Source organism: Ailuropoda melanoleuca, chromosome 3, assembly GCF_002007445.2.
Source record: "Ailuropoda melanoleuca isolate Jingjing chromosome 3, ASM200744v2, whole genome shotgun sequence".
NCBI lineage: Eukaryota > Metazoa > Chordata > Mammalia > Carnivora > Ursidae > Ailuropoda > Ailuropoda melanoleuca.
The window spans coordinates 35,354,891-35,373,947 of record NC_048220.1 but is presented as its reverse complement, the minus strand read 5'-3'; the positions used below and the strand labels follow the sequence as shown (position 1 = coordinate 35,373,947).

Below are 19,057 nucleotides of genomic sequence, written 5' to 3'. Positions count from 1 at the left end.
TCAAGGAATCAATCCCATTTACAACTGCACCAAAAACAGTAAGATACCTAGGCATAAACCTAACCGAAGAGGAAAAAAATCCATGTTCTGAAAACTATAAAACACTTATGAAAGAAATTGCAGAAGACACAAAGAAATGGACAAACATTCCATGCTCATGGATTGGAAGAATAAATGTTGTTAAAATGTCTATACTACTCAAAGCCATCTACACATTTCATGCAATCCCTATCAAAATACCAACAGTACTTTTCACAGAGCTAGAACAAACAATCCTAAAATTTGTATGGAACACAAAAGACCCCAAATAGCCAAAGCAATCTTGAAAAAGAAAAGCAAAACTGGAGACATCACAATTTCAGACTTCAAGTTATATTACAAAGCTGTAGTGATCAGGACAGTATAGCACGGGTACAAAAACAGATCCATAGATCAGTGGAACAGAATAGAAAACCCAGAAATGAACACACAACTCTATGGTCAACTAATCTTCAACAAAGCAGGAAAGAATATCCACTGGAAAAAAGACAGTCTCTTCAACAAATGGTGTTGGGAAAACTGGACAGCAACATGCAAAAGAATGAAACTGGACCATTTTCTTACACCACACACAGAAGTAAATTCAAAATGGATGAAAAACCTAAATGAGAGACAAGAAACCATCAAAATCCTAGAGGATAATACACGTAGTAGACTCTTGGACATTGGTGATAGCAACTTCTTACTAGATATGTCTTCTGAGGAAAGGAAAATAAAAGCAAACAGACTATTGGGACTTCCAGATAAAGAGCTTCTTCACAGGAAGGAAACAACAAAACTAAAAGGCAGCTTTTGGAATGGGAGAAGATATTTGCAATTGACATAACTGATAAAGGGTTAGTATCCAAAATATATAAAGCACTTCTAAAACTGAGCCACCAAAAACCAAATAATCCAGTTAAAAAATGGACAGAAGACATTCTTTCAAAGAAGGTATCCAGATGGCTAACAGACACATGAAAAGATGCCCAATATCACTCATCATCAGGGAAATGCAAATCAAAACCACAATTAAATACCACCTCATACCAGTCAGAATGGCTAAAATTAACAACCCAGGGAACAACAGATGTTGGCCAAGATGTGGAGAAAGGGGAACCCTCCTACGCTGTTGGTGGGAATGCAAACTGGTGCAGCTATTCTGCAGAACAGTAAGGAGGTTCCTCAGAAAGTTAAAAATAGAGCTACCCTATGATCCAGGAATTGTACTACCAGGTATTTACCCAGAGGATAAAACAAACAAACTGATTTTAAGGGATACATGCACCTGGATGTTTATAGCAGTATTATCAGCAATAGCCACACTATGGAAAGAGCCCAAATGTCCATTGACTGATGATGGATATATACATACAATGGACTATTACTCAGCCATCAAAAAGAATGAAATCTTGCCATCTGCAATGATGTGGATGGAGCTAGAGAGTATAATGATAAGTGAAATAAGGCAGTCAGAGAAAGACAAATACCATATTCTCTCACTCGTGTGGAATTTAAGAAACAAAATAGATGAAAATGGGGGGAGAATAAGAGAGGCAAACCAGGAAATAGACTCTTAACCACAGAGAACAAACTGAGGTGGCTGGAGGGAAAGTGGGTGTGGGGGATGGGCTAACGGGGTATTAAGGAGGGTACTTGTTGGGACGAGCACTGGGTATTGTTTGTAAGTGATGAATCAATAAATTCTACACCTGACACTAATATTATACCATACGTTAACTAACTGGAATTTAAATAAAAACTTGGAAAAAAAATCGTTATGGTGAAATACAACAACAAAAATCACATGTTCTACTGACTGAGCCAGCCAGGCACCCCGTATTTCTGAAATAGTTTAAGACTCCATTTCATTATGTGGATGTGGAAGCATTTATGTAACCAATACCCTGTGGCTGGATATTTAACAAGTCCGCATGGAATCATGAATATTCTACAGTTATTTAAAAAATAAACAAAATGCTAGGAAATTAAGGGAAGTAAGGTATTTTTTTCAATCTTCAGCCTCTGGGGCCTTTATAATGGTTCTATAATCAAAGATAAATATTGAAACCTGAGGATTCAGAGAAGGGCAGTAAACAAAGCATTGAGAAATAAGAATCGAAATTATTTAACCCTAGGAAGAAAACGCTTACAGAAGACTATCTACTTATTTATATAGAAAGAATATCCCATAGCACCTTGCATTTTCATTATGTTACATTCACAGTCCATCAGTATTGGAATTATTGTTGCGTATGTCTCCACTTCTAGCCTGAGAGTACCAGAGGCATGGTTTCATTTCACTCTCTATTTACCCTGTAGTGTGTGCTTTTTGAAGAGCAAATGTCTGTTGAACAGGAGTTGAACATAATTATGACATTTCAAAGGAAGAGAGAACATTGATACATTAGTACTGCCTACAGTTACTTTGCTAATTTCCATAAACTTCTAAAGAAATTACCAGCCATAGGACTCTAAATATCACTAGTATGCTACTGTGTGCTTCTTACTCCCATGAAGAAGGCTTTATGAGCTTTGCCCCACTGCCTTAGTCTAGTAAATCAGGCCCTTGCATATAATATTACTGAAATGTAAATACAATTGGGTTGAAATTTGACCCACTTGCTAATCTGAACTGCATGAAATGTTAACTAAACGCTTCTGTATTTACACAGGTATGTTTGCCTACTGGATAAGCATCAGTTGGAAGTGTTGCATTTAAGTGTGATGATCTGACAGTCTTGTGGCGTGGCAGAAGGGCACATTTTCCAGAATAGTTACCCAACTCAGGTTTTTGGGGCACTATTTGACTAAATATCTGAGCATACGCTGGGGAATTTCTACAGAAGAATTCAGAGCGGTAGCAGCCCTGGCAGACAGCCAATCCGTATACATATTCAAATCATGTGGTCTCAGACTGGGAGCTGTAAGATTTTGCTAGCCTCTGGAGCAGCACAATAACTGTAAACTTTCAGGTTGTTTGAATCACAATTTATCACATTTGATGATAAAATAATTTAGGTGGCTTGTGCCATACTAAACTAGGTCTGATTCTTGTCAGGGTTGGTTGGGGTTTGTTAACAGGAAACCGAAAATGTTTTTAATTTTTTAAAAAGATTTTATTTATTTATTTGAGAGACCGAGACAGAGAGAGCGACAGAGAGCACGAGCAGGCAGGAGAGGGAGGAGAGGGAGGAGAGGGAGGAGAGGGAAGAGAGGGAGAAGCAGTCTTCCTGCTGAGCAGGGAGCCTGAGGTGGGGCTCCATCCCGGGACCCTGGGATCATGACCTGAGCTGAAGGCAGACACTTAACCGTCTGAGTCACCAGGCATCCCCAAAATTGTTCCTAATGAGATCTTCCTTCTTTCTTCTTTTGGTAGCAGGTAACAAAACAAAGTCTCTTACTTAGTCAAGTCTCTAGTTAATAAAGATGAACATCGTATCTTATCTCCTTACATATTATCTTTCCCCCATAAGGAGAAAAGCAAGTTCATAAACTCTTAATTTCCCAGAAAAATCAAGTATGCCAGAATTGTGGGCATTAAACATTCTTTTAAAATAGCTTCTTTCTTTCTTCCCCTGCCGAAGTGTGTATAAAAGTGCTTATAATGAATTTAAAGTGCTTAGGAGAGTGGCTAAACACAGCTAGCATTCAAGAAGTTCTAGCTCTTAGTTTGTTGTAAAGAAACAGTATCTTAATATAAAAACTCACAAAGTTAACGGGCCCAGTTACAATAGACAATAATTTTGATCTCAAAAAGAAAGTGAGAATAATCAAAATGAAAGAAAAACAGCAATTAGGATTGTGAAAGGCATCAGAGTAGCCAAGATGCATGTTATATTGTATTTTTTAATCTAATAACATAGTCTTGTAGTTCCTGAAAAAATTCTATAGGGAACCACGCTAATTACTCTTCCTTGTTCACAGTGCCACCTGGAGGAGAAAGAAGTTTCCCTAATTTAGTGCAAATGCATTCTTACTGGACTGAGCTAGGTCAAGCGCCCAAAGATCAGGCATACTACAGAAAATGTATGCTTTAGTTTAATTGATTATCATAATGTCTACTCTGATTCTTTGTACCTGGCTGTGTTCAACACGGAAGACCAATCTATGAGCTTTTAAATTTTGAGGTGGGAAATTTAAAAATTGATTAGAAATGAATGCATATGATTTCTAATTTATTTTCTTTTGGAACACCATGCTTTGATCACAATATATAAGTCGTGCAACGCTTACATTATCTCCAAGAGATTTAACAGTTTCTCTTGATATTTTATTCTTTTAACCAGTTTCAGAAGGAAATACTCCCTATTGCATAAAAACTAGAACTAAGCAATTACTTCTAATACTTAAAAGGGTACTCAGTCCATGAATACTTGGTTGAAGAGCTGAAGTAGGTCACATTAAGCACCTGAGAGAGGAAAAGGCGGAGAGCTACTAGAACTATTGCAAGTGTCTAGGGCTACACGAATGCGGTAGCCGCCAGCCACTGAGGACTTGAAATGCAGATAATATGAATCGAGATGTGCTGTAAGTGTAGAATATACACAGCATTTTGAAGACAGTATCAAAAAATCATAAAATGTCTCATTTTTACATGGATTACATGTGGAAATGATGTTTTGTATATATTAGGTTAAATAAAATGTATTATTTAATCTCATCTACTTATTTTTACTTTTTAAAATATGTCTAACAGAAAGTTTGAAATTATACATACGGCTTGCATTATATTTCCATTGGGCAGTGCTTTCTAGGGCATACAAACTAGTGTGGCAGCAACACCCACGACAGATTTACTGAGCACATACCTTGTGCCCGGCACATACTAAGGGTTGATAAACCTTTCAGGTAAAGTTCCACAATCACTCATGTTTTTACCTGGGAATTAAAGCCAAGAGATCAAGTAATTGCCCCAGATATCAGAGCTAGTAAATGGGAGAGGAGATATTCAAACCAGGCCTGTACAGACTCCATACAAAAAAAGAGCCCATGTTCTTAATATCTACACTATACTACCTCCTGGAATAATCTTTACTTGAAATAATAGAAATCAGAGCAACGCAGAGAAAGTAGAGATCTTATTTCTTTTTTAAAGATTTTACTTATTTATTTGACAGAGAGGGAGAAGGAGAAGCAGGCTTCCTGCTGAGCAGGACCAGGGATCATGACCTGAGCTGAAGGCAGACGCCCAATGACTGAGCCACCCAGGTGCCCCGAAAGTAGAGATTTTAATTCAAATTTTCAGTTCTGTAGCAGGAGGAAAATGAGGATAAGAGAAGTTAAGTCACTCTAAGATCTCTTGTAGTAGAATCACATCTAGCTTACCACCTGATTTAGGGTGAGGTGAATCATGATAAATCCTAATTGTTAAAAGAACAGGTTGCTAGGACAGCAAATAATTAGGAGGTGGGATATGGCCTGAAAAGTTAAAAAAGGTAGTAATGTCTGAATTAAGGTCTGGAATAAGAACAGAAATTAACTAGATCGAGGAGGAGGAGCATAGGAAGACCAAAATACAGTTGACCCCTGAACAACACGGGTCTAAACTACATGGATTCACTTACACACAGATTTTTTTCTATAAATGCAGTATAGTACTGTAAGTATATTTTCCTTATGATTTTCTTAACATTTGCTCTTTAGCTTACTTTATTGTAAGAATAGAGTATATCATACATAGAGCATACAAAATATGCATTAATCAACTGTTTATTTTATTGGTAAGGCTTCTGGTCAACAGTAGTCTATTAGTAGTTGAGTTTTGGGGGAATCAAAGTTATATGCAGATTTTCGACCATGTTGGGGGCTGGTGCCCCTTAAGCCCTGCATTATTCAAGGGTCAACTATATACACAGATCTCAAGGTGAAGGCTATGGGTTCTTTAAAGAAAAGTCCTTATAAAAAGAACGCAAAGAGGTGGGAGGTTCCAGGTAAGGCTGGAGAGAAAGGCCGAGGCCAGATCATTTGGGAAATTTTAGGCTTTATGAAGGTTCTGGTTAATGACGTGGCCAAGTTCATACAACTAATAAATGGAAAAACTAAGATTCCAAAACCAAGTCTTCTGGCTCCAAAGCCTGTGAATTTTTCACAACTCTATGTTACAAAGGAGTAAAAAGACAACAGGAACACATTTTGGGTCATTCTGACTTTAAAGAAGGTAATAAAATTCAATAAAAATAAAATTGTCTAGGAGCAGAAACCCTAACATTTGTCTTGGAAGACACTTCTCCATGGGTCTCTCATATTCCTGCATGTTTGCTAGATATACTAAGGATCCAAAGTCTGGATGGCTTTTTTTTTTTTTTTAACATTTTTATTTATTTATTTGACAGAGAGAGAGGCAATGAGAGAGGGAACACAAGCAGGGGGAGTGGGAGAGGGAGAAGCAGGCTCCCCGCGGAACAGGGAGCCTGATGCGGGCCCAATGTGGGGCTCGATCCCAGAACACCGGGATCATGACCTGAGCCGAAGGCAGATGCTTAACAGCCACCCAGGCGCCCCGCAACAAGCAAATCTGAGGGATGAGCTAACCTCTCCATCTGGGGAAAAAAAGGCAGGCTTGCTTCTGCTTACTATGAAAGCAGTGGATTCCCCAGGCTAAGCATTCATCTCGTCTCATGCAACCCCTGGTGGGGGCAGCCATCTATATGGCCCTCTGCATTGCCCCTCTGGGATTTGGAAGCATGGTGAATTGATGTAAATATGTTGCTCATGCTGTTTGTTGTGTTGTGAGTAATAAAGTCCTTTGTCTCGGACCCAGCAGTCTTGCGTCTTCTACCAGCATCTATGAACCAGCAAGAGGCTACTAACTTCCTAGACTGTAAATAGGATAAAATAAAATTCCAGACCTAAAAGGTTGTATCTAAACTACCAGTGGCCCCTGGAAAACCTGGAAAAAAGAAGGTATAAGAACAAGCAATCTTAAGATAGGTAAGAAGGGACAAATACTGATTTTTAAAAAAGATTTTTAAAAATTTATTTGAGAGTATGTGAGAGAGAGAGCAGGAGCAGTGGAAAGAGAGAGGGAGAAACAGGCTCCTCACTGAGCAAAGAGCCCCATGAGGGGCTTGATCCCAGGACCCTGGGATCATGACCTGAGCCGAAGGCAGACCCTTAACGGACTGAGCCACCCAGGCACCCCCTGATTTTTAAATTAGTCAACTTTTTGCATGGTTTTACCTGAATTGCCCCTCCAACTCTTCACCCTCTGGCTTTCTAAAAAGAAGCCCTGGTTTTAGGGCTTCAGGCTCCAAACTGCCCTTTGGTAGTATTCTGCTTCTTTTTATGTTAAGCTCTAGAAAGCTAACTTCTATACTGGTGGGAATTGTTCCACCGGCTTCAGGATGGCTGTGATCAGACATGGTGAAAGGATGAATGGTTCTGATTTCAGGCAGTTTCCCAGCAGGGGGGGTACCAAATGGAGGTCATTTTGGTGGGTAATTTGTGAACTGTAGGATGCAGAGGTGAGAAATATGTTAGCATTCCCTCAGGCTCTCTTCCTTTTGCAATCAGACTTTTTGTGGGAAAGAGTAACTTGGCCAAAGTCACAGGGCAAGTGAATGGCAGAATGGAATTCCACCGCTCTTTTCACCACTTCAGTTCTATTCCACTTCTCCAAAACTATCCTCAAGTCATAGCAATTATGTGGTACTGACTTACCAAGCTTACGTGTGGGGGATAAACAAGAATTCAATTTATTTACAATTGTAGATATATAACTGTCTAGAGTAGGATCACTTCCATTTCAGGGGTAAGACTTTCTGGACTTAAGTCATAAATCAAGAAGTTGCTTGGTGAGCACAGAATTGGAACACATTTAAATGTATATTCTCTAGTGACATAACCATCAAACTAGAGCGGTCATTTGGATTCCCCTTGATTTAGTGTATTATTATTTAGAGGACTGGATTGGAGTTCAGAATTTGTTCCCTTATATAATATTTCTTGACCACCTACTATGTGTCAGACACCTACTATGTGTAGGCTTTGGACCCAAGGATACTAGCCTCTGGACAAGAGCTTTATAGAGACATATTTTTCAAATACTCGTTAAATTAGCCATCTAAATGCATTACTTCATCTCAAAGGAAAGAATTTATAATTTTAGGGGTTTTATATTATTTCTCTTGATCCTCATCATAAATCGGTATAGAAGATACTATCATATTTTATAAATGAGGAGACTGAGACTTAAAGGGATGAAATGACACATTTCAAGTTATACAATTAGCAAGTGGCAGGCCTAGGAAGACCTGGATCTACTTGACGCCAAGCACCTTCAGTTTCCACTACACCCTTTAACTCATAATTTTCCTACAATTCGGTGTATCACCTTCTAAGCACAGCCATATTAAGGTCTTTCTTTTGTGACTCTATAATCCTAGTTCCACGATTTGGGAAAGGTCCTAATCTCACCTACAAATCAATTCAGCAAACCGAGAGTGAATATGAGCTATGTATAAAGCTAACTATGTGCAAAACACTAAGCCATTCTCTGGAGGACGTAGAGATGAAAAAGACAAGATCCTTGTGTTCTTGGAGCTTCTAATATACTTAACACAAATATAAAAGCTGGAATTAAGCTGACTATACATACAAACAAAATGCTATGGGAACATAAGAGAAAAAATTAGAATTCAGGAGATTTGGAGATTTGAGAAGGGTTTTGGAACAGGGAACTGGAATTTCAAAGGTAAGATTGCTAGAAGACAGGAAAAAAAATCCTGAAAAGTGAGGTAGCCTGGGGGGATGGAGGAGGATGCCTTGCGGGCTGGGTGGTTTAAGCCTGAACCCCACACTGCCTGTAGAGATTCTTTAAAAATGAACAAACAACAAAAAGTGAGGTAGCCTGAAGGCAGGAGAGCGCTGGGTATCATCTCCATTGTGGGGAACAGAAGATACTGGTGGTATTGTGGCTGATGATGCAAGAAAGGTAGAAGTTAAATTGTAGAGGGCTTGTGAGCTAGAAAGTTTGGAACTTAATTCTGTGTAAGGAAGGTCCTTGCAGGGATTTGAGCAGGGCAGAGATACAGTCAGCTAAAGATAATGCACATAGCCTTTTACAGCTTTATCGCTGGATCTTACTGCTTTACATGGTGCATGGAACTTGCTCTGTGCAAATAAACATGTTAACTGAATGGACTCAAGGGGAAGAGACTACAGATTGGATTATCAATTAGGTTACTGTAATAGTTCAAGAAGAGGGCAGATGCAATCAACACTGCAGAGGTGAAAATGACTGTCCTTGATATCTGGGTTTGGGCTTATGGGAAGAGAAAGTGTTAAAGAAGGCTGACTTTGACTCTGTTCCACCAGGAAGATGGGATATTGGGAATAGGGTGCATGCAGGGGGAAAACATGGTTTGGGGAGATTAGGAATAAGGAAACATTCTCAATTCTGTTTTGGATTATGTTGTGTTTGAAGTGCTGGTAAGATATCTAGTAAAAGGATTTCCAAGCATTCATGAGCCTGTATTTCTTTGAGGGGGCACGATGTTCATAGGACTGACCTAATCCACGGTTTTATACAGATTTGTAATGATTTCAGTTTGATATTTTCCTTACATTCTTTAAAATCATGGGGAAGTATCTTAGCATCCTATGCAAGAGCTACCCTAAGCAGGAAAGCGAAGGGGAAAATGCATTAAAGCAGTTAAGTAGCTTAAAGCTGGGCAAAATTTACCCTTCACCTTGGGTAAAATGGCTAGAGAAATATATTTTAAAGAAATATATTTTAAAAGACAAACCCTGTGTTTAGAAACCAGGTAGTAATGGGAAAATATGCACGTACATAAATTACTTATAACTGAAAAACAAGGTAACCATAGGCGAAGTAGTATTTGACTACTCTTCTGAGGCTTTTACTTGCTAGAACCTTTACAAGTTGTCTTTCGAGTCCTGCTGATAGTCTGAATTTTAAGGAATTCATTCCTTCCTTCCCATGCACTATTTTGAGCTACATATTCTGGGGGGGCAGACAAGCTCAGACAGTTTATCAGTCCAGAACACCATGGTCTCCTTCCCTTTATTTCCCCAAACTTCACGGCTAACCTCCCAACACAGCGCAGATATCCCGAGCTCTCCCCTGCACCCGGTCTTCCCCTTCCCACGTGGGCTGGAGCTGTATAGATCCCGCCTGGAGTGGCGCTTTGCCCCAACTCCTGCCTGGCAGGCACGTGCCCCAGGGGCGGTTGCCGCGCAGAGCAACGGTCCCTTTTGTCCAGTAGGCGGGCGCCGGAGCGGGTCGGCTGGCGCGGGAGGTGGGGCGCGAGCCGGGGGCGGGCTGGTGCGCGCCAGGTGGGGGTGCGAGCCCAGCGGGAGACGCCGCGGTCCGAGCCTTGTGACAAGCGACAGTTGGAGTTGGGGATGGGGAAGCTCTCCGGTTTGCAACTGAATACGGTGAAGTAGAAAAAGCAAGTTGCAAAACGATAAGTACAGTGAGATCCCATTTACGTAGGAGGATTCACAGCGCCCAACTTATGTGTGTAAATGCACTGGAAATGGTCTGACAAGCTTTGGGGAAAGGAGTAAGCGGGGAGGGCGGATGAAGGGAGCTGACCTTGTGCATTGTGTAGTTTTGAGATACGTAACATTACTATTTAGAACATATGATCATGTAATTAAAAAAAAAACTGCATTTGGGACGCTTGGATATCCTCTTGCTTCTCATCGGTAGGGAGCTGCTCAGACTCTCAGCGAACCGGCAAGATAGGAGTCAGGAAAAGGGTTTTCACGTTCAGCTGTTCTCCCTTCCCCCTGCTTCACCTCTCGTCCCCCTCATCTTCTTACTACAAATCCTTCAAATAGGCCTTGGCCTTTGCGGAGGACTCTTCCTTACAGCCCTTGTCTTTATCACAGATCTGCCTGCAAAACCCACTCACAAAGAGGAAACATTTTGAAGATAGTAAATAACTCACAGGCACATAAACCTGAGAATTAAACATTATTCCTAAACCTTATTTGATAAAAATGAAGATAAAATGTTTACAGGATATTTCTATTTTCTCCTAAACACGTGTGCCATAATGTTTCTAGTCATATGACCACATATTAAATTAATATGTTTTTCATTCTTAAGTTTTATTTTGACATAATTTGACTTAGAAAAATGGTACAAAAATGGTACAAATAATTCCATTATGTCCTTCACACAGTTTCCAGAGACATTAACATTTAACACAACTATAGCACAATGATTATAAGTACAAAATAAGCATTACTATTACTCTGTTAACTAATCTACAGATACTATTCAAATTTCTACAATTATCCAACAAATGTCCTTTTTCCCCTCTCTGGTTCAGGATTCAATCCCGGATCTCACAATGCATTTATCATGTTTAGATAGGTACTTCTGATCTGTGATAATTTCTCTTTCTTTTTCATGATGACACTTTTGAAGAGTACTGCTAGCCATTTATTTTGTGAATGTTCTTTAATTTGGTTTGTTTAGTATTTTCTCATTATTCGGGTTATGCTTTTTTTGGTTGTTGTTTTTTGGGTTTTTTTTTGTTTTGTTTTGTTTTTTTTGGCAAAGATGTCACAGAAGTTATGTTGTGCGCTCCCCAGTGCATCCTATCGGGAGGCACAGGATGTCAGTGTGTCCTTAATGGTGTGTCCCAATTTATTACTTGGCTGCCAACTTTGTCCAATGAAAAGTTGTGATTTTCCTTTTTGCCTTGGATCATAGGAGGCAAACACCCTCATCATATGTACACCAGTTTTACTATTCATGATCCTTGACTGCAACAGTTAGTCCTGTGGTGTTTGCCAATGGTGATTTTTCTATTCCCATCATTCCTGTTAAATTTCAATATGAATATTTAAATGCACAATAACTTTTTAAAGGAAAATACTTGGCATTTACTTTTTTGTTTTAACCTAGGGGAAAAAAGGCATTTGGAGGCTGTGTGATATGTTGTGGAACTAGTGGCTAAAATGGAATTTATGAGTGTATTCCAGATAATTGAAATTCTAAAATAGTATTTCGCTATTCCTAGTATTTCTAAGGAGATGGATTCTAAAATCACAGCCTATATGGGTTTACAAGTTCATTAATTGAATGGGTTTTTATTACTCCTGTGTTTGTGCCTATTCTCATAAATGGTACATGTAAAATGATACTTAGAAGTAGAACAAAAAGTCTTCCATATTATTTCCAATATGCTGCTAATTTTAGCTGGCATTTGCAAAACTGATCTTTAAATTAACAATACATTTGACTCTCAGCCAATATTTCACTTTATTTAGCCTCAATGTTTGCTGAAAGGATTTACTGGAAGTTGAATGCACTACAAGGAAGGTAAAATTCTTGTGGGTGAAACTTACAGATCTTTCAATCCATGGGTTATTTGGCTATCAAGCATTTTGATAAATCTCATTTGATTGTTACCCTGTGCAGCATTTTCCCTAACCTTTATCATTGGAGATGGAAAACTGGTTCAAGATTGGGTCTCAGCCTTGATGCTTTCAGTAAGAAGGAAACGGGAGAGTGGTTTAGGTTTTTGGGTTTTTTGTTTGTTTGTTTTGTTTTTTAAGTCATCAGCCCTTTTGAGTATCTGATGTCTATGAATCCTTCCACCAGGAAAATGCACAAACCCACACGTTGCATTAAAGCAAAAGCAATCCAGTGGCAAATGGGGGAAGGTCGGGAGGAGGTAACTGCGAGCGCAAAGCTGGTTGCCAGTCTGTCAGAGGTTCCCCAGACACAGTTTCCCCTCCTGCCATATGGCACAGCCAGCCTCCCTTGGCAGCTCAGGTGGGGCTGCGAAGGCTGCACAGCCCATCTGGCTCCTCGTCATGTCCCTCTAAACCCCTCCCTTAACCCCCAACATCATTCTCTCCTTTATTACTTAGCCCCCAGTCCGCTCAGCTTTCCTTAGGAGGTGCTTCCTCTCACCAGCGTTCACCAGCTCTTTGATCTCGCTCACCAGCCTCTTGTTTGGGAAGTTAGCTCAGAAGCTCAAGTGAGAGAACCTGACCACTTCCAAATGGCTACCGCAGAGAAGAACTTACTGAATTAAATGTGATCGCTCCCCCTTCTCATTAGCACAGAAATCTTGCCACGTTTTCCTGCCTATCTGAAAAATGGAGCAAGAGCTGATAAACACGTTGGAGGAACACGTCTAAAACCAGTGTTTACACAAACGGTGAATATTACCAATGGAGAGAAGGCCCCGTGATAACGAAACTTTTTTCCCCCCCTTGAAAATGGAAAGAACGTGAACTCACAGAACCCGCTTCTTCGCCCGCCAACCCTCTCATCTGCTGGTGTGACAGCCCCCGGCGCCTGGCCCACTTCAGGCCCGCCACGGCTCGCGGCAAAGCTTGGCGCTTCAGCGCGCGCCTCCGCGGACAAAGAGCAGGCGCCGGCGGGGAGGGGCGGGGCAGCCAGCGGGCAGGTGGAGGCGCGCGGCGGCGCGCGCTGGGGGAATCCCTCCCGCACTCTGACGTCACCGTAGCTCTGGCCAATGAGAGACGGGGTAGGGGGGATTCCCGCTCCCGCTGCCGCCCAGCCGGCTTTTTAAACGGTACCCTGGGGAATGCTGTCTGGGAGCAGTGGGAGGAGTGGGGGAAATGAAAGTTATGGGTGAAAAATGATGGTCCTGGGGGTGAGACTCTAGAAGTTTGACGATTAGGCGTCAAGACCTAGTCTTGAGGGGAAAACCAGAGCGGATCGAGGGGAGGCCAAACTCCAGGTAGGGGGAAGTCCTCCCGAGATGGAGTGGAAACTGGAGCGCACCGCCCCTCGGAGGGTCCGGACAGAAGAAGAGATGCTATGGGTGAGTAACGTCCTTTGTTTCCCAGGAGCTTCTCGTCGAAGGCACTGTTTTTAGTACCTGTTCAGAACCAAGAGGTAGCACAAAACTCTAAATCCTGCTCCTGCATTTTGAGATGTGTAATTTAGTTGTGTTTTGGAATTCTGGAGGTGCCTGCTTGCTAAAGAAAAAGAGGAAATGCCGTTGGACAAGCTGAGGATCTAGAAACATTCCACGCCTAACATTATGATTTTGTAAAAATAGTTTTTCTCTCCATATGTTTTCTATATTTTCGAAGGAGAACGTCATGCGGGTGCTCGCCAAAGACCTGAAGCAGAAGAGAAGTCCAGGTTCTCCCAAGGTGAGCGTCTAGTGCTTGCTGTAGTTCTTTTAATTCTGATCTTGAACAAAATAATTCTTCCTAAAGAAGGTATTTGTTGGAAGTATGGCTTGGTCTGAGGATATGAAAATAAAAAAAAAATCTAAGAGATCGCTAACTACAGAGTCTAATTAATACACTGCCCGCCCCCCATTTCTGTAAGAAATTGAGGATCCCTGACAATGGTAATCATTTGTACATCACTGGTGCTTTCTAGTTTTTGCCTCAACAGACAAGGATGAAGCGTGGATGTGTCAGGTAGGCAGCGCATTTCTAGCAGGCTGTTGGAATTTTAACAGCAAGTTGCACTTGCCACTGTTGATTTGAAAGCTTGCCCCCCGAAGAAGTGGAAATGGTGCCATCTTGTGGACAATCGGAGAAGTGGCATAATCCATGGTGTGTCCTTTGGGTGGCAATTTAAAATTGACCCGATGTAGTACTTTTTTCCCTTGAAAGTCCGAAGCCAAAGGCCTGTAGCTTCTCTTGTAATCAGCGTAAAAATAAAACAAATCTAGATGAGTTTTTTTTCCTTTTTCCCACACAAACAGCCCTCATATGCTTTAAATCTCTCATAATCATCATTCACCTTGTCTTCTCTCTACACAAAACTGTTCTTATTCCTTTAAACTTTACTCATAGATTCTAGTTTCAAACCCATCAACATTTTTTACAGATTTTTCTTAATCTCCTTTAAGTTTTCAATATTTCAGTGGTAACACAAGAAATCAAACATATAACGGCCCTTTCAGAATGCAATGACTAATGTTACTTATAGTGGGAGACAATGAATGACAGTTTTAAGTCCTTAAATTCCCTAAATACTTCAATATTGATTTTTCCCCTCCAAAATAGCTGCGGTTTTGTTTGTTGCCCAGCTTGCTTGTGTATTGCCATGACTCCTACTAAATGTTTTGCTGCCTAACACAGACAACTGGTCTTTTGGTCAGTAAATAGAAATAATTGGAAAAGCTCCAGTTAAGTATAACTTTGTTAATTTGCTTGTACTGCAATACCATATTTTGATGTCCAAGCATTTACTTTAGAATAGCTAAGGGCAAGTATTCTGAAAGTTTACCTTGTTAAGTTTTCGAGGAGATTTAAAAATAATGTTTTCATATTTTCTGACAGTTTTGGAGGAACAAGTTTTGTTTGTAAGTTTTCTTTTATGTGAGTATTAAGATGACAGTTCTGCCATGGTCTCACATTGCAAATGTAGCTTCGGTGACTTCATGGGCTATGACAAGCAGCAGTGACCTGAGTCAGGTAGGCAGTGTATTGTTAGCTGGCTGCTTTGGGTCAATCTGGCAGCCACAACTATCCTGCCACTTGCTTCTGGATAAATTCTTCTCGTTAGCAAGCTGCATTAGTGACCCGTGTGTGATGGGTTGGCAGTGTATTGTTAGCTGGTTGAATATATGAATGGTATCAGCTAACATGCAACTGCTATCTTATTGCATATACAATGAACATCAGCGTAGAATTCATTCTGTAATTAGTGTGTGTGTATGTGGGCTTGTGTATACTTTGTTATAAACCAGGGCACTAGTTACCATAGTACTTGTAATTGCTATTTCGTTACTCAATAATAATACAATAGACAGCTTTATAAGTGGTGAAGAAACCAACACAATCCTTAAAAAATTTCCCAGGTAGGGGCGCCTGGGTGGCTCAGTTGGTTAAGTGTCTGCCTTTGGCTCAGGTCATGATCCCAGGGTCCTGGGGTCGAACCCCTCATCGGGCTCCCTGCTCAGCAGGCTCCCTCTCCATCTCCTGCTTCCCCCGCTTGTTCTCTCTGTAAAATAAATAAATAAAATCTTAAAAAAAATTTTTCCCAGGTAATATTTTTGGAGGCCTGGGTACATAGGTATTTGTGAAATGATGTAATTATTTTTAATATAAAATTTAGAATACAATGACAATTTGAAATGGAAAGTTTAAAATGTTTCTCCAAGTTTTCAACTAAATCTTTAGTATTCTCTCTAGATAATCAGTTTCTTAATATGAAATTAGAACAGGTCTCTATAGCCATGTGTATGTACCAGCTGAAGGGAGAATCGAGGTAACTTTCAAGATGAGTCAGTCAACTCAAACATTTTCCCTTGAAATAGCAAAAAAATTGGAAATTTTGGGGTTTGAATGGGGTTGAATCTTTTGCAGGATTTGCCTTGATTATTCACTTCATTTTCTATGAAGTCACAGACTCATAAAATATCTGGAGTAGAGTATGAGTTTTAGCTTGTGAAGTGGGAAGAATTGACTGTACAATATGCTTTTAAATATTTTCTGATTTTTTTGAAGGCCATTTTGGCCCATGCAACAGTGTCAGGTACGTGCTGGGTCCCACACATACAGTGACCTACGTATCCTCATGTGGACATTTGCAGCAAGTTCATGGAACTGACTCCGGCAGTCTGATCAATTAGTTATATTCTAAGTGAGATGTGAGAAATATATTACAGTCTACTGTACTGAATTATAAATTACAGATACAACAATTTTTATTCTTACCTTATTTAAGTTTAAACATTTAAACCATGGAAGAATGATGCCTATAATTAGGTTCTTTATGCATTTTGCTACCTTCATGTCTCATTGTCTTTTCACTGTTGCCCGTTATCATTCTATTTTCAGCATTTTTTGTTGTTGTTGTTGTTTAAGGATCCCTTCCACATAAATATTTTCATCTTGTTTTTTCTTAAAAGGTTAAATTTCAACATGTTATTTTTTATGGAAAGCCTCTGACCTGTTGATAAAAATAAAACCTACTAAATTTAGAAGGCTTGGCCTTTGTGTTTTAATTTTTTTTAAACTAAAGGACAAGACATAAAATGCCAACATTTATACTCAATAAACAAGATATATTTAAAGCTGTTCTTCCGTTCCATATTATTGAGATGATGAGAAAGGAGGGAAAGGATGGAATGCAATAAAGAGAATTTAAGGAGATCAGGGTTTCCAAAGGAGTAAGAGGGAAAGAGAGGGATCCACACTTAGGACATCAAAGCTACTCTTCATTCATCCCCCCCCAAGTGTAAACAGTTCAGCAGGAGGAAGAAAGAGAAGAGTGGAGAACAGTGTAGTGTTAGTTTCTAGGCATGACAGTTATTAGAATTTTATTATTCCACGGGAAAAATGAAATCCAGGTAAGGAATAAACATGGACAAAGTGTCCCTATATTGTCTCCACCCAAATATACGATTTTTCTTTCAAAGAAACACCATGAATGAATGTAATATTTTGTACAGGGACCACTAAAGACTTTTTAGTTTGTTCAAGGTAGTCTTCTGAAACAGTTAATGTTTTGGGACACACAAAAAACAGTTTTTATTTTTCTTCTGAGGCTCTGTCTACATTATTATTTTTTTTTACTGTAGTGTTTTCCTACTTGAGGTTACCTACAGACAATCCAGTTAAGTCATTAGATTTTACTGTGATTAATAGCATATTGTTAGCAGCTTTTCATATTTCAGTAACTGTAATTCCACATTTTCATATAGCCTACCTAAATAGTAAATTTATAATAAAAATAGATAATATATAATAAGTTTTCACTCTAGATTTATCTCTTGGGAGATCCTTATGATAACCTAAGCAAGTCTGATTTTTAAGAATTTTGGTGTTCCAGAGCCCACTTATAGTGGTTTGTGAGAACCGATTGTTAAACTTTCAAAAACTTGGCATGCCAGTTATTAAACCATTGGTAGGTGGAAGTTGGCCATGTGGGAGCATTTACACCGTGGACACTGGCAAGTGCTGCCACCTGGGACCTTTCCTCCGAGAGGGGATGGTTATTTTTCAGCCACCTCTGGGGATACGCTGTTATATACCACAATTACCAGGAGTTATATATGGGTACCTACCTACATAACTATGGATACACTATAATTATTAAGCATTTTAGAAAATGAAGTATGACTTTCAGGGTATATTTCAGACAAATTCACATTTATTCCAATTTCCAACACTATGGCTATAATGTGCCATGAGATGAAGATTAGCAGTTAGAATGAAGTACTCCTTCCTACCTTCTGAATAAACCAAACTTCAAGCCAATGAATTACCATAATTAAATGCATTTGATTTTGTCCCTTTGTCATAGAGGCAACTAAATACCCTTTTATGTGATGACAGCTGTTTTCTGATATACTCAATTTAGACAGCACTCTGTCTCAGGTTTTTTGATGCTGAGACAGGGAAGATATGCTCAATTCAAGAAAGCTACAATTTTTTCTCTGTAAGTGCGTACCTGGTGGAATTCACTTAAGACATTGGAGTTATGGGTAGCAGGACATCAGCAAATGGCTCCATACCCTCTTTTAGCACAGAGAGCCTAATTGTTACAGAATCCGAGTGGACACCTACTTGGCACACTTTCAAATCGCCACCTGCCTCCCCTGCATCCCCAAAGGCCAAGGGGAGAGAATCAAACGCTGACTATAGTAGAGGCTGTAGGTTGAATAAAGCAACCAGGATTGGAGATCTATAACTGAAAACCCACTTTATATGGCTTTGGAGAACTCATGACTTTGGGCAGGATGGACATCTCAACTGCATTCACCAGGGCAGTCCTGGTCAGGCCCCAGTGTAGCCCCATCACCAACTGTCTGACAGTGGGGAGTCTACATAGGCTGAGCAGGGCTGGCATGTACACTTCTGCTCAGACCCCTAATGTGGGCACATAAAACACTGCAGCAGTCCTGCGGCACTTGTCCTAAGTGGTGGTATATGGCAAGAAAGCTCTGGGAACAACACCTGGGAGAGTTTGCCCTGAAGAAAATTTTGCTTAGAGGCTCAGAATTCAAACTGCTTCTACGCTCTTGGGACAAAATTGCAAAGGACAGATAGGCTTGTTCAGGGCCTTCTATTTCTTCAGAAACAATTCAGATTAGTACTGATTCCA

General features: G+C 40.0%; 1 protein-coding gene across 3 annotated transcripts in view; it reads left to right on the top strand.

Moving 5' to 3' along the window:
• Positions 1-13,680: 13,680 nt before the first annotated feature.
• CDC20B (cell division cycle 20B) overlaps positions 13,681-19,057 on the top strand; it is a 38,091-nt gene continuing 32,714 nt past the window's right edge. For all 3 annotated transcript variants that reach the window (XM_034656240.1, XM_034656239.1, XM_002928798.4), the window contains exons 1-2: positions 13,681-13,802; positions 14,077-14,139. In XM_034656240.1, coding sequence (XP_034512131.1) covers positions 13,740-13,802; positions 14,077-14,139 — 126 coding nt within the window. In that variant the 5' untranslated portion in view covers positions 13,681-13,739. The remainder of the gene's footprint in view (positions 13,803-14,076; positions 14,140-19,057) is intronic.